Source organism: Heptranchias perlo, chromosome 3 (genome assembly GCF_035084215.1).
Source record: "Heptranchias perlo isolate sHepPer1 chromosome 3, sHepPer1.hap1, whole genome shotgun sequence".
Taxonomy (NCBI): Eukaryota; Metazoa; Chordata; class Chondrichthyes; order Hexanchiformes; family Hexanchidae; genus Heptranchias; species Heptranchias perlo.
The window spans coordinates 80,385,314-80,412,001 of record NC_090327.1 but is presented as its reverse complement, the minus strand read 5'-3'; the positions used below and the strand labels follow the sequence as shown (position 1 = coordinate 80,412,001).

The window sequence follows — 26,688 nt, the reverse complement described above, 5'->3', positions numbered from 1 at the left end:
TTGTTCTTTTTATGCCTTTATTTAAGTACAGGAGTATTTGACATAGAAATGGTATTCCCAAGGTAACACAAACAGCCTGTAAAGATCAATACAGTGCTCGCCATTTCTAACTAGATTGCGCAGTGTGGACACATCAAACTTACACATTCAGCGACATAAGAGGCTAGGCAGAAAAGAATGAGATGTGAATAGCAGTTAGGTATGTAGAGGTTAGAGAATAGATTTTTGATTAACCTACGAACCCTAGGGATTCACATAGAGACTGAAGATTATTCAGGTACATTATAGATTTGTTAATGCGCAGTAATCCAGAAATATTAGGACATGACAGCATCATCTACTACTTAAATGGACTGGAATATACATTGAAGTGAACAGATGAGTTTTTGAATTTTTATAATAAATGGGTTGCATTGTATACACTTTCCGCATATTGCAACTTGATCTCTTTGAAAATAAAAGGTTAACCAAAGTGACAGTAAGTTTCTTTATTACACAGAACAAGTTACTTCAACATTCTTTATTCAACTATATTTTAGCTTGATAACTGCAATGAGATTGTAGACACTACAGCTCTTCCTCAGTCAAATTCCTGGCGAATAACATATTAAGTTCATGTTGACAAGATCTAAGACATTCTCTTTTTAAGGAACAAGAAAGCTAAATACCCTATTCCTCCCAGCAGACTTACTATAAAACTAGCCCCCAAAAATGAGGGAGCACGTTTTTTAGCAACCCGAAAAGCAGTAGGCAGTACTGCTGATAGTAAAATGTTGTTCACATTTCCCAAAACCTTTCGGAATGTCCTTTGCTGTAACACACGTTCATAATAAGATTCTAAATTTGGTCGCTTTCCATTTCCCCAGTATTTTCTGGCAAGTCCAAGAAACTTCAGCCGATGCAATGTTACACTGAGAGATACATCTGCAAGACTAAAGAACTCACCACAGAGCCATGGCTGATGTCCTTCTTCTGCTCAAGAAAAAGACAAACTCACATCAATGTTTCCATATACTGCAAGTTGTATTATTTTAACATTTACTACAGATTATTACAAGACAAAACAAATTGCTTTATAATTCAACCACTGCAAATCTTCCTGCCAATCAAAAGGTATGATCAATAAAACAAAGATTCCAGCTGATTTTCAGAATTGGCTTTTTTAAAATATGAAATTTTTTTTAAGAAGTCAATTTTAGATTTTATTTAATTGTCCACTTTTTCTTCATTTCTGGTCAAATGTTCTACCTTCTGAGACCAAACTCCCTATTTCAACTGGGAGGTAGGTAAAGTCTGGGTCATATACTCCACAATCAACATTAGCATTCAGTAAATCAGCCAACAAGTGGTTGGACAGAAGTATTAATGCTAATTTTTCCTCCCCGCCCTCAAAATGGAGCATTCGATTGCTACAGAGGACATGCTAGTGAAAATTCACTAAGCAAGAGATGGCAATTTCCTGAAATAGTTTGATGAGCCTGCAAGCCTGTGACCCTAGAGGCTCCCAAACTCCTAAGAGTTAGGACCAAACAAAAATAAATCACCAAATATTCAACACATTTCAACTTCTAAACAGTACTGGCTGTGGAACTAATGTGCACAATGTTTGCTACTGAATTCTAACTATTAAACTAACCCAAATGTAAAGATATATGGTGAATAAATGAAAGTGGTTTCCTTCCATGAGGTCTCAATAATCCCAACACTTGCCCAGGCAATTTCAAGTTGAGGCTGAAATTTGAACTGTGGCCCCAGTGGTTAGAATCCAACATTCAGTTACGACAACCATTAGTTTAAGATTTAATCAGACATTGTAGAAAATTAACACCTGACTTTTTTTTTAAAAAACAAAATTTAAATATTCAGGGGCTGCCAGACGTTCACCTTACTGAACTGAAACACCAGCCTCCAATAGGTTAAACTGCAGCCTTTGACTCCAATTTGTGGAATTCCACGATGGCTTAGCATGTTTAGCTTATAAGTAGCTGTGCCTTACAGACCAGGAAACTCCCAATCTCAACCCAAGTATGTGTTAAGTGAACTAATCCCAATGAGATGCAGTACAGGCACTGTAATTGGCCACAGCACCCAAATCAGGGAAAGAAAGATTCAGCCAGGGTTCCTACTCCTGATCGCAGCCCAGCAACCTCTACTGAAAGTATGCAGATATGGATGTTGGGCAACAACGGGAGACCTCACAGTCCCTCGCAGTCAAATGACCTGCAGGTATTCACTCACATGAGAGACGGACAATGTGATCGACTTCCACATAACAGTACCCCAGCGAGCAGACAAAATTGGCATGGAAAATCATTTTTTTTAATATAAAGTGCTTATGTCTTTGAATACAAAATTGAGTTGCTATAGCATTGTGGAACTGCAAGTTTTTCCTGCATGCATGATGGGAGGCAATGGAAGGGAACAGCTGCAGCTTTTACACAGGATAGCCTCACCGAGCAGGAAAAGGATTACTTTTAAATTAGGATCAAACCCTAAAATTCATGAACACAACAAAAACTTATAAATTTATATAGCACTATAAACACAAGAAACATCCCAAGGCACTTCATAAGAGATCGGAGGACACCAAGCAGGAACTGTGAGCAAAGTTAATGGCAGTGACGGAAGGGAAGGAGAGGTGACAAGGCAGAAGAATTTTGAAATAAAGTTCCACAGAACAGGGACATGGAGGTTGAACACTCTGCTGCCAACATATTACAATATTTCAAATGCATATACTGAACACAGCAATGGTGTAGTGTACTGATTCGCTAATTGACATGGTCTGCAATGTGATAGATTTCTGATCTCAGCCAGGCCATTATGGAGGGGTGCTTCCTAACAGGAGGTGGAGAAAATCTGAAGACAAGGCACCCCAGGCTGAGCCTCCGCTTGCAGATCTCCTGGAGCACCACAAGGAAACCCCTGAGACAGCAAGTTGGTTGCTTGCTCCTGTCTTGATGGGGTATAATGATCGCCAGTAAACAAGCTGAAGAGGAATAATGGAATAAGGAAAAAACTGAAAGCACATGTAAAGACAATTTATTTGATACAGACCTGGAGTTTCCTCAATCCTTCTCTGTAGCTCAGTCTCCACCTGGTCCAGAACATTTTCCAGCTCACGGAGTATTTTTTTCAGGTAGTTTACATTATCGTGGTCCCGTATCTTGGACTGAAGATAGAAAACTCTATTAAAAAGGGGAATTTGGTTTATATACAGGAGAAAACTAGATTGAATAATAATCTCTAAATGTCTAAAAAAGAGCGAGAGTGTGGTGGATGGGGCAAAGGGATTAAATTAAGTAAAACCAGTGGATCTCCCATGGTATTACTCATAGTGAGCCAGAGAATGATGTGGTGTTTTCTGCAAATGGGATATTAGTGCCATATCAGCATGCTGCCTGCACACTTAAACGTGGGAAATGTCCAGAGACATTTTTTGATCCGTGGATGTACACCAACTGTAAAAACTATAATTTATAGAGAGATCTTAGATTCAAAAGATTTTTGGGATATAATACGGATGGATACCATTTGTATCTGAATTTTACATGTTTTGGATTTTCAGATGGATAATGTTCCCCATGACGATACAGCATTAATATGAAAACAGATTGCGGTTCCAAAATTCCTACTTGCTCAAGAATAAGAAGGGCGCCGTACTTTAGATTGCAGTCCTGTTGGAGGGAGGGGAGAAGGGGGGGCGGAATTTCAGCATTATTCACACGAATAGATTATTGGAAATGCTACAAACTCTAAATTTTGAAAGGCTGATTTACAAGATTAATAGTAGTAACAGGCAAAAAAAAAATCATTTGTGGTCTCATTTTGGAAAGTGGTAGTCAGGTATGGGAAAGTGCCTGGACTTGGGTAATTAACACATGGTTTTACTCAGGATAGGGCTAACTTATATTTACATTTTGGTAACGGTTTTCCATGGTACATTTGTAGGTTTGTATTTTCTGAAGCAGAAATCAGTTTGGTTTTACGTTACCTTTTATGTTTTATGTTTTTTGTTAATAAACTTACAATTAAAAAATCCATGAGAGTGAAGTAACACCTATAAATACAAACACTAAGTGAAACAAGAAAAAAAATTAAGTTAATTATAAAAAGCACTTGCCTTAATTTGTTTCTGCTTTGTTAAATATGCTTCACGCAATTCTGGGTGCTCCTGAGCAAGCTTCTTTAATTCAGATTCGGTGTTTCCAATTTGGCCTAAAAGTAAATGAAAGTGCACATTAGATTTGAAGAAGTAGGTGGGGGGTAGAGGAAGGGACACAGGATTCAAATTCAATAGTTAGGATTTTGAACTTCAGTCATATTCACTAATTTTCTACAATGCAGCTTTTTACATCACAGTACACTGAATTAAAAAAATTGGAACTGCACTTATCACAACAATAAAACAGGACAAGTTCAGAACCGTCCCATTAAATATCCCACCTGTATAGTGGAAACTTCTACAAGGTAGTTTACATACACTTCCATAATAAATTTCATAAAGTTCCACATAAGACTAACATTTATACTTAAAGTAGTGGGCATGGATAAGAACAACAACAACTACTTGCATTTATACAGCACATTTAAGATAGTAAAACATCCCAAGGCACTTAATAGGAGTGTTATCAAACAAAATTTGACACCGAGCTACCGAAATATTAAGAGACTTAATAGGAAAATAAAGGGATGGTAGTAACTTAGGTACGTAATTGGCTAAGGGATAGGAGGCAGAGAGTAGGGGTGAACGGATATTTTTCTGACTGGAGAGAAGCATGCAGTGGGGTCCCCCAGGGGTCAGTATTAGGACCATTGCTTTTCTTGTTATATATAAATGACCTGGACTTGGCTATACTGAGTACAATTTCGAATTTGCGGATGATACAAAACTTGACAACGTAGTAAACAGTGAGGAGGATAGAAGCAGACTGGCGAAATGGGCAGATGCAATTTAACTTGGATAAGTGTGAAGTGATGCACTTCGGGATGAACAACATGGAGAGGCAGTATATTCTAAATTATACTATTTTGAAGGGGGTGCAATAGCACATGGGCCTGGGGTGCATATTCACAAATCTTTGAAGGTGGCAAGACAAGTTGATAAGGCGGTTAAGAAAGCGTATGGGATTCCTGGCTTTGTAAATAGGGGCATTGAATACAAAAACAAGGAAGTCATGTTAAACCTTCACAAATCACTGGTCAGGCCTCAGCTGGAGCATTGCGGCCATTTCTGGGCACCACACTTTAGGAAGGATGTCAAGGTCTTGGAGAGGATATGATGGAGGTTTACCAGTATGATACCAGGGATAAGAGACTTCAGTTATGTGGAGAGATTGGAGAAGCTGGTATTGTTCACCTTACAGCAGAGAAGGATAAGGGGAGACCTAAGAGGTATTCAAACTAACAGGGGGTTTTGATAGAGCAAATAAGGAGAAACAGTTACCTCTGGCAAGTAGGTAAATAACCAGAGGCCATAGATTTAAAATAATTGGCAAAAGAACTAGAGCAGAAAGAATTTTTTTCCACACGAAGGGTTGTTAAGATCTGGAATACACTACTTGAAAGAGTGGTGAAAGCAGATTCAATAGAAACTTTCAAAAGGCAATTGGAGATCTACTTGAAGAGGACTAATCTGCATTATAGGGAAACGGCTGGGATGTGGGACTAAATTGGACAGCTTTTTCAAAGAGCCGGCACAGGCACGAAGGGCCAAATGGCCTTCTTCTGTGCTGTAATATTCTATGATTCAGACAGGTGACCAAAAGCTTGGTCATGAGGGAGGTTTTCATAGAATGGTTACAGCACAGGAGGTGGCCATTCGGCCCATCAAGCCCATGCAGCTCTCTGCAAGAGCAATCCAGCTGGTCCCACTTCCCCGCCCTTTCCTAGTAGCCCTGCAATTTTTTTCCCTTCAAGTACTTATCCATTTCCCTTTTGAAAGCCGCAATTGAATCTGCCTCTAACACCCACCTCAGGCAGTGCATTCCAGATCATAACCACACGCTACATAAAAAGGTTTATCCACATGTCACCTTTGGTTCTCTTGCCAATCATCTTAAATCTGTGTCCTCTGGTTCTTGACCCTTCCACCAATGAGAACAGCTTCTCTATCTATTCTGTCTAGACCCCTCATGATTTTGAACACCTCTATCAAATCTCCTCTCAACCTTCTCTGTTCCAAGGAGAACCACCCCAGCTTCTCCAGTCTATCCACGTAACTGAAGTCCCTCATCCCTGGAACCATTCGAGTAAATCTATTCTGCACCCTCTCAAGCCTTCACACCCTTCCAAAAGTGCAGTGCCCAAAATTGGACACAATACTCCAGTTTGGGCCAAACTAGTGCTATATAAAAGGTTCATCATAACTTCCTTGCTTTTGTACTCTATGCCTCTATTTATAAAGCCCAGGATTGCGTATGCTTTTTTAAACCGCTTTCTCAACCTGCCCTGCCACCTTCAACGATTTGTGCACATATACCCCAGTCTTTCTGTTCCTGCACCCCCTAGTTTATATTGTCTCTCCTCATTCTTCCGACCAAAACGTACACTTCTCTGCATTAAACTTCATCTGTCACGTGACCGCCCATTCCACCAGCCTGTCTATGTGCTCTTGAAGTCTATCACTATCCTCCTCATTGTTCACTACACTTCCAAGTCATACTTTAATTTATTTTTATATATATATATCCTGGAGAACACCACTGGTACCTTCCTCCATTCCAAAAAACAACCGTTCACCACTACTCTGTTTCCTATCACTCAGCCAATTTCGTATCCATGCTGCCATAGCCACTTTTATTCCATGGGCTTCAACTTTGCTGACAAGCCTATTATGTGGCACTTTATCAATCGCCTTTTGGAAGTCCATATACACCACATCAACACTCTGTTACCTCATCAAAAATCTCAATCAAGGAGCGTCTTGAGAGAAAAAAGAGGCACAGGGGTTTAGGGAGGGAATTCCAGAACTTATGGCCTAGGCAGCTGATGGCACAGCTGTCAATGGTGGGGTGGTGGAAATCAGGGATGCGCAAGAGGCCACAGTTGGAGGAGTGCAGAAATCTCAGAGGGTTTTTTTTTTTAAATATTCGTTCATGGGATGTGGGCATCGCTGGCAAGGCCAGCATTTATTGCCCATCCCTAATTGCCCTTGAGAAGGTGGTGGTGAGCCGCTTTCTTGAACCGCTGCAGTCCGTGCGGTGAAGGTTCTCCCACAATGCTGTTAGGAAGGGAGTTCCAGGATCTTGACCCAGCGACGATGAAGGAACGGCGATATATTTCCAAGTCGGGATGGTGTGTGACTTGGAGGGGAACATGCAGCTGGTGTTGTTCCCATGTGCTTGCTGCCCTTGTCCTTCTAGGTGGTAGAGGTCGTGGGTTTGGAGGTGCTGTCAAAGAACCATTGGTGAGTTGCTGCAGTGCATTCTTTGGATGGTACACATTGCAGCCACTGTGCGCCGGTGGTGGAGGGAGTGAATGTTTAGGGTGGTGGATGGGGTGGCAATCAAGCGGGCTGCTTTGTCCTGGATGGTGTCGAGCTTCTTGTGTGTTGTTGGAGCTGCACTCATCCAGGCAAATGGAGAGTATTCCATCACACTCCTGACTTGTGCCTTGTAGATGGTGGAAAGGCTTTGGGGAGTCAGGAGGTGCGTCACTCGCCACAGAATACCCAGTCTCTGACCTGCTCTTGTAGCCACAGTATTTATGTGGCTGATCCAGTTAAGTTTCTGGTCAATGGTGACCCCAATGGTTGTAGGGCTAGAGGTGGTTATAGGGATAGGGAGGGGCAAGGCCATGGAGGGATTTGAACACAAGGATAAGAATTTTAAATTAGAGGCGTTGCAGGACCGGAAGCCAATGTAGTCAGCAAGCACAGAGATGATGGGTGAACGGGATTCGGGCAGCAGAGCTTTGCATTAGCTGAAGTTTATGGGGAGGGGGGGGCGTGGTAGAAGGTGGGAGGCCGGCCAAGAGAGGATTGGAGGTAATAAAGGCTTGGATGAGGGTTTCAATTGCTGATGAACTGAGGCAGGGGTGGAGACAGGCGATATTACGGAGGCAGAAGTAGGTGATCTTGGTGATGGAAAGGATACGGGTCAGAAGCTTTACACAGGGTCAAATAGCTGAAGCAGCAAGTACTTCTTACGCTAGTTAGCAGTACTGAATGGGGTGTCCCAGAGATTAGTGCTGGGACTCCTGTTTCTAACTTACATTAGCAACTTGGATTCAGAAGCACTGAATTTGAGGAGACAGCCAAAATTTACAAAATACATTTGACTAAAGCTGCTTCCAGTTCCAGATTATCCCTTAGTGCAGTGAGTAAATAAGGAAGTGCAGGAGAGATGTATGGAACGAAGTTAAGGACTATAGAGTAAGAGTCAGAGAGAGAGAGAGACAGACACAGGTGAATGTAACAAAGCTTGAGCTGACACAGAAGACCAATTTAAAGTCATGCTGAGGCTGCAAAGTGGGGAGGGTTGCGTATACAAAAAGAGAAAAAAAAGGCAAGAGGCCATAAGGACACAGACAGAAGAGTGTGGCAATGATCATTAAGGATGGAGGAGAGAGAGAGACTGGACAGTGGATGCAAAAGTGCAAACCGTTTAAGAAACAGTTGGATGTTATGAATTAGGAACAGTAGGTTATTGCTGGATCGAAGGGCCAAGATGGTCTGAATGGTCTACCTCATTTATCTATCTTGTGATCTGCAGTGGGCCACATTCTGATCAATTCAGACTTTGAAATAACTGCAGAACTCATTGGAAAAAAAAATGGTTATACTTCACTAAAATCAGAGCCATGTTCAGTAATTATACTTCATATTTCAACTGTACTTGAATCTAAAACCACCCTAAAATAATTTGCTTTGTGCCTACCTTAAATAGTTTTCACACAATTTGCAGCATGTAAAAGTATGCTGCTATGATTTGACTCATCAACCTTCTTATCGTAACAACTTGCATTTATATAGAACCTTAAGCATAGAAAATGTCCCAAGGCATTTCACAGAAGAAACTGGGTGCAAAGGAGGGGGTTTTAGGGTCAGCGTTCCAGAGAGCGGAGCAAAGACAGCTATGGGCTGTCACCAATGGAAGTCCAGAGGGAGGGGAAGGAGAGGATATTCAGGATGCCAGATTTGGAGGATCAAAGAGGATGTCAGGAACTTGTGGCTGGAACAGATTGAAGAGTTAAAATGAGGTAGGCTGTGGAGAGATTTGTAAATGAGGATGATTTTGAATTCATGATAGAAGCAATAAATATATTGTTTCTTCGGAAAAGTATTGGTCATGGTTCTTTAATCTGTGAAATCTCGCGAAAGAATTCTCTACACAGCAGTGCAACTTTAAAAACAGTGCCACCCACTGAATAGGTCACGCAATAGCATCTTGTCTCTCCCTTTGGAGAAGGCATTGGGGGTATGTTAATATAACAGCAAATACACCCACTACCACAATATTTAGAATGTAGTAATTTGATAAAGGAGATAATCTCAGAATTTATCAAAAAGCCTATTTCCACCTGACACTGACAATTAAGCAAAATTTTTCCAGAAACATTTATTATAAAGAGAAGTGCAAGGCTTTTACAGCACAATCTACAAAAAGAGCTGCAGGCAAGTAATGCTGGCCTTATGTGTAGAACAATATTTAAGAAACTAAATCAATCATAAAACTGTCCCAAAGTAAGTAACTTCAATTATTAAATTGTATATAAAAATGTAATAGTGGGTGTGATTAAAAAATGATTAAAATTAACAGTACCCTTCTTTATAATTGATGTTCTCTGAATAAACTGAAAAGTTACTGGTCATTTCTCAATAAAACATATTTCAGGTACTAATTCACAGCAATTTAGTAATTCCAGACTGCAGTAATTAGTCAAGCTATTAGATTTTTAAAAATTAGACATGTTGAATCATTTAAAAAAAGTGCATCAGCTTTAATGCTGCTGCATTACATAGTTTTGTCCATAATGGCTGCAATTATATTTAGCATTAAAATTCCACTAAATAATTACAACTGAGGCCAAGGCAGGGAACAACTTAATGATGCACAGAAATATTAAATAAGCAATTTCTTCTCTAACCTTGCAGCAGCCACTAATTGGAACATGCGGTGAAGCAGCACGATCTTTGGAAACCCAAACATCTTTCTGTACATTTTAAAATTTATTTCCTCTCTCCAATTTTCTTCCCTCCTTTCTTGGAGCCTTTAGATCATGCTGGGCTGCAATTTCACAGGTGCCAGTATATCATCTACATGGCCTTTCTTCACAACAGCCTAGACAGCAAGCACCAACAGGCTATTGGAGTGTGAGGTGCACTGCAGCCAGACCTGACCCTGTTCTAACCTGAATACTCAGAACTTGTACAAACATATTTTCCAACAGAAATCAGTGATTACAAGCAGTAGTGGGAACCCCAGCTGATCTTTTTCCCCCCTCTAGCCCAGGGACACTGGGGTCAATTGTAGCACCCTACCAGTCATGCTTTTTGCAAAATATATTCAAGTACAAATCTGGCTATCACTTACAACCAACTCCCAAAAGGCACAATATGTGCCACAGGGGCAATGTGACACTACATTCTAGCAATCACAGTGGTGCCTTTGGCCCTGCATTAGGATGTCCCTTTCTTAAAGCAACACAAACATTGGTTGTCTCTAATGTAGGAGACAAAGATGCATTTACACACCACACAATTTCACGTGTCATGTAAAACGTCTGGCCCCATGTTAAAGACCACAAATGGGGCCACATGTTTTAAAATATCTAACTTTCCTAAGTCACCCCTTCACCTGCTATGTGAGGATAATGCAACATTCCCGCCCCCCCCCCGCCACCCCGTTTTCTTACTGCATTGCTAGATTCTAACTTACTGCGAATTCTAGTGGTTGCATATGCAGGAATCATGGAGTCCAGAGTTAACTCTGGGTGAAGAATACAGCCATGGGTATAGGCATCCATAGGGAGAGAGTCCAGTAGTTCTCGATAATGTTGTACCCGTGGATAATATAGGCTTCCTTCTTCTGGCATCAATTTGGGGATGCTTTCTAAAAGTACAAATACACAAAGGGCACTCTTATTAAAATAGGCAAGTTCATGAGAAAAGTAAATGGGGCATTTTTACAGGCAATTTTTTTTTTTTTTAAACTTGACATTTCTCTTCCAAAGGGAACGTCGGCAATATTTGCACTACAAGTAAACACAATGTAACAAGGATACAACCTTTAACAGTTCTTGGATTTTCTAAATTCCAATACCAAAAGGATTGAACACACACACTGTGCTAATAATAACAAATGAACCAACATGAAATTCCTTTGGCTATTACTTAACAGAGGCATTAACCCATTTATTTTAATATCAAATATCCCAGTGCGATTTCAACTCAATTTCTGTGAACAAAGTCTAGGGAATGCATACTATACCAAATATCTTCTAATCTCCATCAAGTAATTGGTTAGACATTGAAACAGAACATTACAAACATATCTCAGAACATGTTACCTCAGGAACTGAAACATTCCAGCTGTGGAGTCTGCTAGGTCTATATATTGTACACTAGTTCAAAATCACTATGATTTGATGTAACAAAGGAATAACTGTAAAGAAAAAAGACAAAAGAAATATGTAAATTTGTTCAGGAAATCAAATGATTTGATTTATAAACCCTTAACTTAATATGAAAATAATGTGAAAATAAATGTTAAAAAGTCAAATGTGAAATAAAAAAAGAAACATCATGTAAAATTCTAGTATACAAAGTGCATATATTCAGACATATTTTCAATCTATATTCAACCTGAAATAACAAAATCACAAAGAAGCATGGGTGAGAGTTAGCAATGGTGCTAAAGACCAGGCTGAAACAGCTCAATTGAGACAGTTGAGATTTACATGAAAAATATGGCCCAATTTAAACCCTTCACGTGGCTATAATTTCTTCTTTGTTAAAAAAATAAATTAGGTTCTCTTGATGCTTCAGTGGGTAAATACACTGTGTAGTATGATGAGGAGCCCAGTGTTTAAATGCACTCAGTTTAAATGCAGAGGAGTACGATATTAGACTCAGAGGTTAAGTGCATTGTGTAGTAGGGTAGGGAGCCCAGAGGAGTCCCAGAACAGTTACCTAGTCCATGCCCAATTAGCTGCTATCAGTCAGTGCAACAGTGGGTGCACTGCCATTATCCATAACACACTCAGGCTGTAGATTGAAATGAAAAAAAGAAAAAGAGGTAGAGTTCCCATTCCTAGCCAGCTGAATTCTGCACCAAAAGATTATTTTTGTATATACTAGCACCACCAGAAATTAAAATGTTTTCTTTGGTGCTATGCATCATGCCAGTTCTACATTATGTTACTCCCTTTAGAAAATTTGCACATCGTCTTCTTAAAAAAAACCGGACAGATACATCAGTACTGCTTCATAAATCACAAGATACTTCTCATACCTTCAATATCACGTCAGATTAACAAAAATACTGTAATTGGTGATTGATTCCTTAATGCAATGAATATAGTTTTAGTTTTGCCATTTAAAATGCCTGATAAAAATGGAGTTCTAAATTCTCTGATTATTCATTTGTTTAATATTTAGGATTGGGATGTACCTCCCAATGGGGATGTACGCCTTCAACTCAGTATTAAGTTGTCAATTTCACTCAGAGAAACCGTAAGGGAGACTGCAGTGGGAAATAGAAACATTCACATTGTTACAGCAGAGGGTGCTATACTCTACATTTAAAATCAGAACTGGGGTTGCTGATACTCATACTATCAGACTTTAGAAGCTGTGAGCCAAACCAAGCCAAGCCATCAACACAGTTCATCCACACAGGCCTCTGTACATCTTACTGTTTATTGAGATAACTCCAAGGCTCTATTACTTACTTACATGGAATAGATTCTGTAATTTATATTTGTAATCACAATTACAAGCTAAATTTGTTTTCCATTAAAGTCTTGACTGAAAATCTCATACTTTGAACAGCTCTTGAAAAACCTGAATTTACAGGATTCCTGCAATGCCTCAGCTGGTCAAGACATTAAATACTTGAGCCAATCATCACTGTGTGGGGAATAGTTCCCTTCTAGGACCTGCCAGGACTATGGCAGGCTGCTACAGGTGGTCTCATGGTTAGGAAGAGGAAAAGCAGCCTCTGCAGAAGTGCGCATGCGTGGACCTCAGATGAGCACAGGAAAGGGCTTGGCTCTGATGCCCCCACAATTAAACAACCTGCCAATACTCAGTCCAAGCACAAACGTGAAAAATGGCCAGCTGCTCAAACCCTAGTGAGGAGTTGACACCTTCAGGAGAAGGGGGAAGAAGAAAATCAGCTAAGGGGGGGGGGGGGGGAAAGAGGGGGAAATATATTCTTGCTACATGAATTCAACCTAAACTAGACTTTTATTTATATTATGCCTCCAAATGACACCTTCAACGAAACACTAATATACACATACACAAACACACAGGGCAGAGTTTCACTACCACAAAATATTTCCTTAATGTTACCATCTTCAAAGGTGTTCTCCAGGTAGTCAATGATCTGAGTGGATTCGCAGATAATGTTGTCTCCATGAATTAATACAGGCACCTCTCCTGCTGGGTTCAAACGCATAAACCAAGGTTCATTGTGCTCACTTAATGGTAGGTTAACGTCATACTCCTCACATTTTAGACCCTTTTCTGCAATAACCAAACGAACCTGAAATGCAGCAAAGAGGTATTATCAATACCATCTCACATTTTTAACCCCTTCACATTGCTGTATTTATCAAAAACACTTGCACACATTACTGTATTTACATGCTTGATTTCTGCTTTTATTAATTAACTGCATTTATCTTAGCATAAATGTAAACTAGGCTGTCTAAAAGCATACGTGAGACAAGAGTATTCAAAAAGCAAGCAAAAGCCATTCTGCTCCTGCTACCACCTACATATCTCTGGCCTTGAGCCCATCAACCTACCCACTTGCCACCTCAGGCTAAGTCCAGAGATACAGAAACAGAAACATAACTGAGTTTGAGTTGAGTTTCCTTCCCCAAAGCTATTCTATTCCAATCCCAAGACCACACTCTTAGAGCTCCATAAACTGCCCATCTCCCCCCGCTGCCCAAAACTTAATCCACGCTTTTATCAGCTGTAGGCTTGACTTCGCTAATGCTCTTCTGGTCAGCATCCCCATCTCTACCCTCCAAGTTATAATTCATTCAGAACTCCATGGCTTGTGTCTTCACCCGCACAAAGTCCCGCGTCCAGTCAAGTTCCACCGCCTCCCAGTGCCCAAACGAATTGACTTAAAGGTTCTCAACCTCATTTCAAATCCCTCTATGGCCTTGCCCCACCCTACCTCAGCTATCTTCTCCAGCCATATGTCCCTACGCCCCACTCTACACTCCTCCAACTGCAGCTTATGCCTTGTCCCCGCTTCCTCCGACTTGCCATCGGCAACCACTCTTTCAGCCAATATGCCTCAGCTCTCAGGGACTCCCTACTCCCCCAAGCCCCTCTCCTCTGCACGTCATCTCCTGCATTCAAAAGCCCCATAAAAACTCTTTTCAACCAAGTCTTCAGACCCTCCTCATAACCATTCCATCATCTTTCTTACCCTCCTGCTTGGCATCGCCTATTCTTTTCTCCGACCTTTAAAGTGCTTTGAGATACACGCGAGCACTGTTACAGATATGCAAGTTGTTGTTTATGTTCCAAGTGACAAATTTATATTATTTACCATACTTTTGGAAACATCTGTGCATGTTTAAACTCTAACCAATGTATGAAGGTCATGACTGCATTACAAAGGCCTCTCTAACCAGCTTATTTCCTATTAGTTGATTCTGAAGTACACTTTCAACTCTGTACAGAGTTCTTAGTTTAGATTTAATTTTAAAATAAGTAACTAAAAAGGGATATATACCAAGACCTGGACAATATCTGCAGTTTTTCTTTTCTTATTCTCCTCTTGAATTTTCTCCACTTCTTCTGAAAGCACTGATAATTCCACAGGTGGCAGCTGCCTCCAGTACTGCGCCCCAGAGGCCATTATTCATATGTGAGCTTTAATAGTGAGTGCTAGCTAATTACCTGATTGTGGAGGACATCAAAACTGAGCCAAATCCTGTTAACGCCCTGCATCCACACAAGCACATTTCTAACAGGAATCACTGCACAGCAATCAGTAACACTAGCCCAGGCTCACAGATAAGCTAACTCAGCACAAAGTGAGGATTGAGCCTGGAACCTTGCTTCTATCTATAGTTCATAAAACTCATGTTTCAAAGAAAATGGCAATATTCTCCAAGTTTTGGATAGATAGGCTTTTTGAGTGGATTTTAGCTCAAGAAAAAAAAAATCTACCCAACGTTTTCCGCCATATCTTAAAACCTCTGAAAATTCAGCCAGCAGAGAATGAAAATGTCCAGTCAGTTGTTCTGATTTCAATTTATTACTAACCACCAGACATAAGCTGTTTGATTCAGAAAGAGAATATTCCTCTTAATTCAAAGTTCCTTTAATTGAATTATCTGTTAATTTGAATCAAAGTAGCATAAAAAAGCTCTCATTGAAAATATATGAGAAGGTTGCTCTACGAGGAGAGATTCTCTGGAGTTTAGAAGCGTGAGAGGTGATCGCATTGAAACGTATAAAATTCTTGGGGGGTTGACAGGGTAGATGCGGAAAGGCTGTTCCCTCTGGCTGGAAAAATACAAGATCAAATATGTAAAAGCATCCCAGAGAAATGAAGAAAACTGTTGCATAGAAATTCAAAATAGCTCCCACCACACACTCCAACGGTCTGAAAAACAAAGAGAATCATCACTGATTACCAGCAGAATTGTCAGCAAACGGAACAGGATGTCCCAATGTTAAATCAACCTGCCTCTGACTTTAACCTTAGACTCCCTCCTATTGTCTCCTGTTTAGTATCAGGATATATCTATCCCAACCTTGCAATGTAACCATGCCTATGTAACTTGAGTTTCCGTGTCCATTCGCATGCACATTTTGGCCGCCGCTCCGGACCAGAGCCCATCGCTTCTATTTCCCCTTTCTCTTTACCCCTTCTAGGCCCCTCTTTCCTGTCGTCATGCCTGCTTTCATTTCTCCCCTCAGGTACTCTGCCCCCTTCCTCCCCCCATCCCCCGCCCCCTTCCCAACCCTTCAGCACTCCTCAACCTTCCTACTCTCCTGCCGCTGTCCCAGGCTCGATTCCCTTTTAGATAAGCCTACAGTTTCCCTCCGTGCCTCCCTTGGCATCCTCCAAAGTGCCCATCGAGGCACTTGTCGCTGCCTCCTTACGAGCTGCAACCCCAACTGCCCCATCCTACTCTCTCACCGACTTTACCGCCAGCGTGCCCGCTAGGGGCTAATCCTGCCAATCTCCTTCCTGTCCCACTCACCCCTCCCAGCGCTGACCCTATGGACTCTGCCAGCGGATCAGCTATCACCAGCCCTCTCCACATCTCCCTCCAGGATATCCGTTCACTTGTGAACAAGGCCCTTGCCATCCATCAGCTTATTGTGGACAACTGCATTGACATCACAGCCTTGATGGAAACCCGGGTGATGATACCTTCCCCCTTAATGAAGCATCCCCGCCTGGCTATATCTTCCACCACTTGCCCGCCCAGACCACAGCAGTGGCGGAGTAGCCCTCATCACCAAATCACTTTAGTCCGTCTCCCTACTCCTCTGGCATCTTCTCTTCCTTTGAGCATCTCACCTTACTCCACACCCCTCTCACCTCTCCTTTAAAATCCTCGTTCTCTACCCAAGGACCACGCCAAATTTCTCACCGAGATATCTTCACTGCTTTCCTCCCTCAGCCTCTGCACCGAGCAACTTCTCATCCTCAGCGATTTCAACCTCCATCTCAATTCATCATGCTCCGAGCTCACTGCCCTCCTATCTTCCCTTAATCTCACCCTCCATATGAACTCCCCTACTCATGTTCACGGACACCGCCCTTGAACTTGCAATCTCAAGTGGCCTCTCTACTCCCATGGTGTCAATCACAGATAAGGCCATCTCTGATCACTTCCTTGTATCCCACTCCACCCACATTCCCCATCCCCACTCGCTTACAAATTCCTAACTGTCTAGCCTTTGGCCCTCCATTCACAACATTTCTGCAGCTGCCAATCTGCTCAATCACACCCTCACTGCCACCTTTGTCCCCATTAAAACCATTACTCTATCTCACTCTGGTTGCTCCCCTGATAGGGCCCTCATCTCCACTCCCTTAGGTCCAAGGGATACAGACTTGAACGTTTATGGTGGACAACTGGTTCAGCCATTCATCGCCAGATCTGGCTGGACCACATAAAGCACTAGCATGTCCTGCTTTCCTCTGCCAAAACTGCTCACTATTCCAGGATCATCCTGGAATGCAAAGATAACCTCCTTTTCCTCTCCAAAGTCCTCGAATGTAACACATTCGGTTCCCAAATCCGTGCACATCTTTCCCACAACTCCATGTTTGAATCCCTCCAATCAGGTTTCCACCCCTGCCACACTACTGAAATGGCCCTCAAAGTCACAAATGACTGTGACCATGGTAAACTATCCCTCCTCATCCTTCTCGACTGCAGCCTTTGACACAGTTGACCACACCATCCTCCTCCAACGCCCAGCTGGGTGGGACTGCGTTCGTTTAGTTCCATTCTTATCGATCCAGTTGTAGCCAGAGAATCACCTGCAATGACTTCTCTTCCCACTCCCACACTGTTACCTCTGGAGTCCCCCAAGGATCTATCCTAGGCCCCCTCCTACTTCTCATCGACATTAGCCAAAAACACAATGTTAGATTCCACATGTACACTGACGACACATAGTTCTACCTCACCAACAACTCCCTCGACTCCTCCACTGTCTCTCATTTGTCACACTGCTTGTCTGACATCCAGTACTGGATAAGCAAAAATTTCCAACTAAATATTGGGAAGACCGAAGCCATTGTCTTTGGTCCTCACCGCAAACTCCGTTCCCTAGCCACCGACTCCATCTCTCTCCCTGGCCACTGTCTGAGGCTGAACCAGTCCATCCATAACTTTGGCATCCTATTTGACCCAGAGATGAGCTTCCGACCACATATCTGCTCCATCACCAAGGCCGCCCACTTCCACCTCCGTAACAACGTCCGTCTCCACCGCTGCCTCAGCTCATCTGCTGCTGAAACCCTCATCCATGCCTTTGTTGCCTCCAAACTCAACTATTCCAATACTCTACTGGCTAGCCTCCCATCTTCCACCCTCCATAAACTTGAGCTCATCCAAAACTCTGCTGTCCGTATCCTAAATCGCACCAAGTCCCATTCTCCCATCACCCCTGTGCTCGCTGACCTACAATGGCTCCCGGTCCGGGATCGCCTCAATTTTAAAATTCTCATCCTTGTTTTCAAATCCCTCCGTGGCCTCGCTCCTCCCTATCTCTGTAACCTCCTCCAGCCCTACAACACTCCGAGATCTCTGCGTTCCTCCAATTCTTGGCTTCTGTGCCTGTCCGATTTTAATCGCTCCACCATTGGCGGCCGTGCCTTCAGCTGCCTAGGCCTAAGCTCTGGAATTCCCTCCCTAAACCTCTCCACTTTTTTTTTAATTCGTTCACGGGATTTGGGCATCGCTGGCGAGGCCAGCATTTATTGCCCATCCCTAATTGCCCTCGAGAGAAGGTGGCGGTGAGCCGCCTTCTTGAACCGCTGCAGTCCGTGTGGTAAAGGTTCTCCCACAGTGCTGTTAGGGAGTTCCAGGATTTTGACCCAGTGACAATGAAAGAACGGCGATATATTTCCAAGTCGGGATGGTGTGTGACTTGGAGGGGAACGTGCAGGTGGTGTTGTTCCCATGTGCCTGCTGCTCTTGTCCTTCTAGGTGGTAAAGGTCGCGGGTTTGGGAGGTGCTGTCGAAGAAGCCTTGGCGAGTTGCTGCAGTGCATCCTGTGGATGGTACACACTGCTCTCTCTGCTCCTTTAGGACATTCCTTAAAACCTACCTCTTTGACCAAGCTTTTGGTCACCTGTCCTAATACCTCCTTATGTGGTTCGGTGTTGACAATGCTCCTGAGAAGCGCCTTGGGATATTTTACTACTTTAAAGGGTTGTTGTTGTTGTTGTTTAAAACAATAATCCTACCTGGGCTATCTGATCTCATCTTGCTGCAAACGGCAAATGAGTTCACAAGAATTTGGCACCAACCCCATTCCTGCACCATGGATCAACCACTTCAATAACTACTACGTAATTAAGGGCAGGTCCACAAAAGGGGAGGCGAAACAAATAATTTGTGCTGTAGATAGAGCTTTAAACTAAAAAGGGAGGTTGGGGGGGGGGGGAGGGGGGGGGGGGGGGGGGAGAAAAAAAAATCAGGTGAGGGGAAATTTAGAAATCTAATGAGAAAAGTCAAGTCAACAGAGCAACGTAGTGATTTGGGTAAAGATAAGCAGAGTGTGGCAGGAAGGGACAGAGAGTTTACCATTAATAGAGCATCAACAAGTAAGGTTAAAGCAGAAAAAAAATGGTAGAAAGTCAAAATTAAATGCTCGCACAGAGCATTCATAACAAGATAGATGAATTATTTGCACAAATAGGGATAAATGGATTTGATCTAATAGCCATTAGAGATATGGTTGCAAAGTGACCAAGATTGGGAACTAAATATTCCAGGGTACATGACATTTAGAAAAGACAGGCAGAGTGGAAAAGGAGGGGTTGTAGCCCTAATAATAAAGGATGACGTAAGGACAGTGGTGAGAAAGTATCTTGGCTTGGAAGATCAGGAAGTAGAATCAGTATGGGTGGAAATTAGAAATAACAAGGGGCAGAAAACGCTGATGGGAGTAGTTTATAGCCCCCCCTAATAATAGCTACACCGTTGGACAGAGTATTAATCATGAAATAATAGGAGCTTGTAACAAAGGTAATGCAGTAATCATGGGGGACTTTAATCAAATTGGCAACAGTAATTTGGAGGACGAGTTCATGGAATGCATTCGTGACAGTTTCTTAGAGCAACATGTCATGGAACGGGCTATTTTAGATCTTATATTGTTACACAATACAATTGTATTACACAATACAATTAGTAATCTCACAGTAAAGGATTCTCTGGGGAAAAGTGATCGTAACATGATAGAATTTCACATTGAGTTCAAGAGTGACGTACTTAAGTCCGAAACTAGAGTCTCAAACTTAAATAAAGCCATTTATATAGGTATGAGGGGCGAATTAGCTAAGGTAGATTGGGAAATTAAATTAAAGGGTATGATGGTTGAAAAGCAATGGCAACAGTTAAAGAAATATTTCAATATTCTCAACAAATATACATTCCATTGAGAAATAAGAACTCCACAGGAAAAGTGATCCACCCGTGGCTAACTAAAGAAGTTCAGAATAGTATTAGATTAAAAGAAGAGACCTATAATGCTGCCAAGGGTAGCAAGCCTGAGGATTGGGAGAGTTTTAGAAATATAATGTGGGGAAATGTGAAGTTATTCATTTTGGTAGGAAGAATAGAAAAACAGAATTTTTTTACATGGTGAGAAACTAGTAAATGTTGGTGTCCAGAGAGACTTGGGTGTCCTGGTACACGAAACACAAATAGTTAGCATGCAGGTACAGCAAGCAATTAGGAAAGCAAATGGCATGTTGGCCTTTATTGCAAGGGGGTTGAAGTACAAGATTAAGGAAGTCTTACTACAATTGTACTGGGCTTTGGTGAGACTTCACCTGGAGTACCGTGTACAGTTTTGGTCTCCTTATCAAAGGAAAGATTTTTTTTTATTCGTTCATGGGATGTGGGCATCGCTGGCGAGGCCGGCATTTATTGCCCATCCCTAATCGCCCTTGAGAAGGTGGTGGTGAGCCGCCTTCTTGAACTGCTGCAGTCCGTGTGGTGAAGGTTCTCCCACAGTGCTGTTAGGAAGGGAGTTCCAGGATTTTGACCCAGCGATGAAGGAACGGCGATATATTTCCAAGTCAGGATGGTGTGTGACTTGGAGGGGAACGTGCACGTGGTGTTGTTCCCATGTACCTGCTGCTCTTGTCCTTCTAGGTGGTAGAGGTCACGGGTTTGGGAGGTGCTGTCAAAGAAGCCTTGGCGAGTTGCTGCAGTGCATCCTGTGGATGGTACACACTGCGCCGGTGGTGAAGGGAGTGAATGTTTAGGGTGATGGATGGGGTGCCAATCAAGCGGGCTGCTTTGTCCTGGGTGGTGTCGAGCTTCTTGAGTGTTGTTGGAGCTGCACTCATCCAGGCAAGTGGAGAGTATTCCATCACACTCCTGACTTGTGCCTTGTAGATGGTGGAAAGGCTTTGGGGAGTCAGGAGGTGAGTCACTCGCCACAGAATACCCAGCCTCTAACCTGCTCTTGCAGCCACAGTATTTATATGGCTGGTCCAGTTAAGTTTCTGGTCAAAACTAGCCTTAGAGGCAGTGCAATTGAGGTTCACTAGATTAATGCCTAGGATGAGGGGGTTGTCCTATGAGGAGAGGTTGAGTAGAATGGGCCTATACTTTCTAGAGTTTAGAAGAATGAGAGGTGATCTCATTGAAACATATAAGATTCTGAGGGGGCTTGATAGGGTAGATGCTGAGAGGTTGCTTCCCCTGGCTGGAGAGCCTAGAACTAGAAGGCATAGTCGCAGGATAAGGGGTTGGCCATTTAAGACTGAGATGAGGAGGAATTTCTTCACACAGAGGGTTGTGAATCTTTGGAATTCTCTACCCCGGAGAGTTGTGGATGCTGAGTTGTTGAGTATATTCAAGGCTGAGATAGACAGATTTTTGGACTCTAGGGTAATCAAGGGATATGGGGAATGAGTAGGAAAGTGGGGTTGAGGTTGAAGATCAGCCATGGTCTGAATGAATGGCAGAGCAGCCTCATGGGGCCCATGGCCTACTCCTGCTCCTATTTCTTCTGTTCTTAAGACCCAGATATTCCAATGGAAGTTTTCACTTTGGACAAACATGCTGTCAGTAGGAAGCAAAGCACACAGGGTTTTGCAAAATGACTGAACTTTGCATTGCACAGCTTGTCCAGTACTCAAATTTCTATCACGAGCATTTCAAGGTACTTTGATGTTTTATGCTATTTTTTAGTGTCCCTGTAGTGTTTTGCTGTGCAGTTTCATTAAAATTGTTTAATTTTATACCACTGACTAATTTAATTTCCTTTAAACTCAAAAAAATGACTGAATAAAAAGAGCAGACTGTATATAAAATGTTTCCCACCCACACATTGCGGTAGAGTAGAAAACGGTGCTGAAACGAAACAATAACTCAAACTTTTCTCAATGGCCCTACAACTATGCTATTGTAATATTTTTAAACATTCAGCACTTATTTCTAGGCATTAAAACAAAATTAAAGTGGTTACCATAGAGGCTGTCAACATGGCTGGGAAATACATGCTTAAATAAAATGCAGATTGTTTACGTACTTTTGACTATCCTCGGTGAATAATCTGCGGTGTGTAGTTGTACAGAAAGGAATTATTGCACAAGAGCAACCAGAACAAACATTCCCGGGGCGGGCAGTGGAGAAACAGGACACAAACAGAAGTCTGGTCTCCCAATATTCCACCTTCTGTATCAGAGATCTGTCACTTCCTCCAAATCTACTAATTTTGATGAGTATTTGATGGTCTTACCAAGCCACAGACTATTACTTCATTATGTATTTCGATCACACATTGAATGATATGCATCTTTTAAAGGACTAGAACATACAAATGTTCTGGGTCCAAAATCATAAGCATATTATAAATTCAACATTTATGATGACATTGAATCTGTCAACATGTTATAAAATCCTCACTTTGACATTAGAATTTGTGCAATTAAGCAAAATTTTGTCTCATATACACAGATAATTCTTCCATAATCATGGGATCAACACAAGTGAATGCCATTATGGCATCAGTGGAGGAAGAGACTATAGAATCATCGAGCACAGAAAGAGGCCATCAGGCCCATCATGCCTGTGCTGGCACTTTGAAACAGCTATCCAATTAGTCCCACTCCCCTGCATTTTTTCCTTTTCAAGTATATATCCAATTCTCTTTTGAAAGTTAGGATTGAATCTCTTTCCACAGCACTTTCAAGCAGTCCATTCCAGATCATAACTCACTACATTAAAAATTATCTTCATCTCTCCTCTGGTTCTTTTGCTAATTACCTTAAATCTGTATCCTCTGGTTACTGACCCTCTTAACAGTGGAAACAGCTTCTCCTTTATTTACCCCATTTAGACACTTAATTTTTAACACCTCTATTAAATCTCCCCTCAACCTTCTTTGCCCTGAGAAGAACAGCCCCAGCTTCTCTAATCTCTCCACATAACTGAAGTCCCTCATCTCTGGTACCATTCTAGTAAATCTCCTCTACACCCTCTCCAAGGCGTTGAGGCCTTGACATCCTTCACAACATTGAGAAGCTATTAAAAGTCAAAACTGAACAATAGCAACAAAATCCATATGATCAACACCTGGAATGGTCTTCTGAGTAGAGCAGTTGAAGAAAAATTCTAGAGTAATTCAAGAGATAGTCAGACGGCCTTCCTCATATTTACTTCCTTGTGAACTCCATTTCTCATGTTACAGCAGTGTAAAACTCAAAAAGCAAAAAACCGTTTGATTCTATCCGCTACCAAGGAAGGTGGTCCGGTCTCCACCTCATGCTCATTTCTATACCACATAACGGATATCACCACAGCCATGAAATTGTGCATAAAACACCTCCAGTCAGTCCCCTTTGTGACAATAAGCTTGAACCCAGATTAGAAACCCTTGACGGGGTGGGGGGTGGGAGGGAGTTCGGATATCTATATCGGTCAACTCATGGCACGGCATTGGGGGGAAAACATAAGTCGGGACCGTTCGCCGCGTCCCCCAGACGGCACTGATGGGCTTGTCCAACATCAACCGGCGCCGTGCCGTCTCCACTCACTCTGCGTTATCCGCACGAACTCACCTTCTGTGAACAGAAAGACTGCGACCAATGGTACAGAACCAGTTTGAAGCCGGTGTTCTCCAATTTTTGGGCGACCCGCAGTGACCCGTCGCCCTGCTCCACCCTCCGAACTTCCATATCTTCACATTTTTCATCACCGTCACGGTCCCCATTAGCAGCCGCCATTGCGCTCCCCCGTCCTGCTCGCCACCTGCGTGCGCCGAATCCCCGGGTCATTCTGGGTAATGTAGTCCAATTGGAACGCACACCTCATCCTCATTTTATTAGCACGCCCTTCAAAAAAAACTACAATTCCCACAATTCAGAGTGATGGCCAGTTGGTGCGCGCCCATGTTGCGTAGTGTGGTGGCAGCAATGGTACTGCCTTGTGTAATGAATGGAAACTGGTAGCAGTATGAGGGCTGAATAAAAACAGACTGCACTTGATCTTGAGTTCATCTATGCAATAGAAAAAAAATATTAGGTGTCCTTTTCAACTTCTCCATCTGGGTAGTAACTTAGCAGAGCTCATTGCCCACCCTCTATGCAACACCCACCTGATTTCATTCCATTGATTGCAAATGGAAGCAAAATTGGGCAGGTTCTATAATGGGTAGGTGATCTGCTCCACCAGGTTATTGCCCAGCTGGCAAAGTTGTAAACTACCCCCATTAGCCCTGATGAAGGGTCTACATCTGAAATATTGCGGAGTAACTTTTAACTTCAGCTGTGGCGGAAAACTGGCAGTGTCAGATCAGCCACCCATCATACACCCGGTCCCATTTTCCTTTCCATAATGGGCGGCTGATCTGAAGCCGACTGTTTTTTGCCCCCACCAAAGTTGAAAGTTACCCCCATTAACTTTTCTGATCTCTCCGTAGATGTTGATTGGCCTGCTGAGTGATTCCAGCTTTTGTGTTTTTGTTTCAGATTTCCAGCATCTGCAGTTTTATTGCTTTTTGTTTATATTATGAAGTCTCAATATTAGGCAAATCTGACATATCCTCAATTCATGCAATATTTTAGTGCATCCTTCTATGGTAAGTATAAATGCTAAATGTAATAAATGTCTACATGTATAACAAATAAATATATATAGCTTCTCTTTTATTATCTAAATAATTATATAATTCTCTTTAAATTTTGCTAGATTAGGCCTCCAAGTCTCTCCTTGCTTCCCACCCCCAGTGTCTTTAAACTTTTAAAATTATAATTTCTTTATGTCTTCGGGTCATAATTTGTAATTTTTGTATTATTCAAAAAGTTTCCTTCCCCACTACCTTTCTCTCTTTGCCCCTCTTCTCCTCCACTTGCCCCCGATATCCCCTTCCTTCCCTCTCTCCCCACCACAGCTCTACCTTCCCCCCCATTCACATTTTCCCACCTCCAGCATCAAAATCTTCCCTCGCCCCTGATCTAAGTATCCCCCACCCTCGAACCCCAATCCATATCAGAACTGCAGTGGATCTTGACCCCCACCCAGGGGTAATTTTCACTTTGGGCGAGGGTGGGAAACTGACAGTTGCGGATCGTCCATCATACACCCTGTCTGATTTTCCTTTCCATTAAAGTGTATAACTATTGGCTGGTCCGCAACGGCCAGTTTTCTGCTTGCACCCGGGGTGAAAATTCCCCTCCATGGGCAATGCAATAGGAAATTGACTATAATAAAATCTGCACATACTTCCTGTCTACAAAGTCTTATTCCCTGTTGTTACATTCTTGTCCCACTTTTGTGTCAACATTTTCCGTTATAACTTCCTATATCCAAATTTATAAATGGAAACTGCCTATCTAAACTTGTCATCCTGTAATTACAATTCATTTAAAAATTCTACAGATGTACAAAATGGTACTGATAAATTACAGCCATCAGATACAGTTTTAATCTAGATCCTATCATTTTTTGCAAGTCACAGGTGCTTTGTTTCCTAGAGAAAGCCAATTCATCACTCATCCCGTGGATAACAGGCACCAACAGGACACAACACTGCAATTGTACCAAGTGACATGATTTTCCAAAGTACAAGGAGTCCGGACCATATATGCTCCTTTCATCAATCCCATCAGCAGGAAAGGATACCACTTGATCAAAGTCCAGCTCATTTGTGACCAGGAGCACTGCATCATACAAGTAAATAGTTGCTTTCCTGGGAACTGCCAAGGGTCCTTCATTTTAAGACAATCCACTGTGCCTGCAGTCTTTCAAGCATAAAGGCAAATGTCTGGGTAGATCCTGAAGAATCAAGGTTGGTGACATTATGCACTCTCTCAGGACACCAGCTGAGCACTGCTGTAACTGAAATTTTGATGGCATACTTCAGGTACACGATCGATCTGAGAGTGCTCTGCAATATAGTCAGGCTAAGGTCGAAAGGATAGTGGTGGTGTATTGTATGCTGCACAACTTTATCTTATAAAGAGGCCTTGTCATGAAAGGCTCAGAGGCAGAAGGCTCTAAAGGGCAGCAAGGGCATGAAGAGAATACAGAGCACAGTCAGTTGCTGGCTGCAAGAGATATTTATGCCAATATGCCAATACAGGAGACCTTTCTCTTTTTTTTATTTGTTCCCTAGATGTGGGCAATGCTGGCAACTAGAGAAGGTTGGGATGGGCCTTTTGTTTGAACTGCTGCAGTCCTTGTAGTAATAGGGTTCCCACAATAGTGTTAGGAAAAGCCAGGATATTGATCCAGTGATGATGAAGAAACAGCAATATATGTTCATTTCATCAA

General features: G+C 42.2%; 1 protein-coding gene across 2 annotated transcripts; it reads right to left on the bottom strand.

Annotated features, from left to right (window-relative positions):
• Positions 1-24,178, bottom strand: gdap1 (ganglioside induced differentiation associated protein 1). 2 transcript variants are annotated; one of them, XM_067980501.1, is made up of 6 exons: positions 23,976-24,178; positions 13,520-13,712; positions 10,881-11,054; positions 4,124-4,218; positions 3,058-3,172; positions 1-972 (listed from the first exon to the last, which is right to left on the bottom strand). In XM_067980501.1, exons 1-6 carry the CDS (start codon positions 24,138-24,140, stop codon positions 629-631), a joined length of 1,086 nt encoding a protein of 361 aa, XP_067836602.1. In that variant the 5' UTR covers positions 24,141-24,178; the 3' UTR covers positions 1-628. The 2 variants fall into 2 exon arrangements, with proteins under 2 accessions (XP_067836602.1, XP_067836596.1); XM_067980495.1 differs by lacking the exons at positions 13,520-13,712; positions 23,976-24,178 and adding an exon at positions 11,512-11,602.
• Between the last annotated feature and the right edge of the window lie 2,510 nt (positions 24,179-26,688).

Excerpts from the sequence above, each read along its gene's own strand:
- gdap1 (XM_067980501.1), bottom strand. The coding sequence starts at position 24,140 with ATGGCGGCTGCTAATGGGGACCGTGACGGTGATGAAAAATGTGAAGAT. Across the intron at positions 13,713-23,975 it reads AGTCTTTCTGTTCACAGAAG|GTTCGTTTGGTTATTGCAGA; the intron begins GTGAGTTCGTGC and ends GCTGCATTTCAG. Across the intron at positions 11,055-13,519 it reads GGAGAACACCTTTGAAGATG|AAAGCATCCCCAAATTGATG; the intron begins GTAACATTAAGG and ends TTGTACTTTTAG.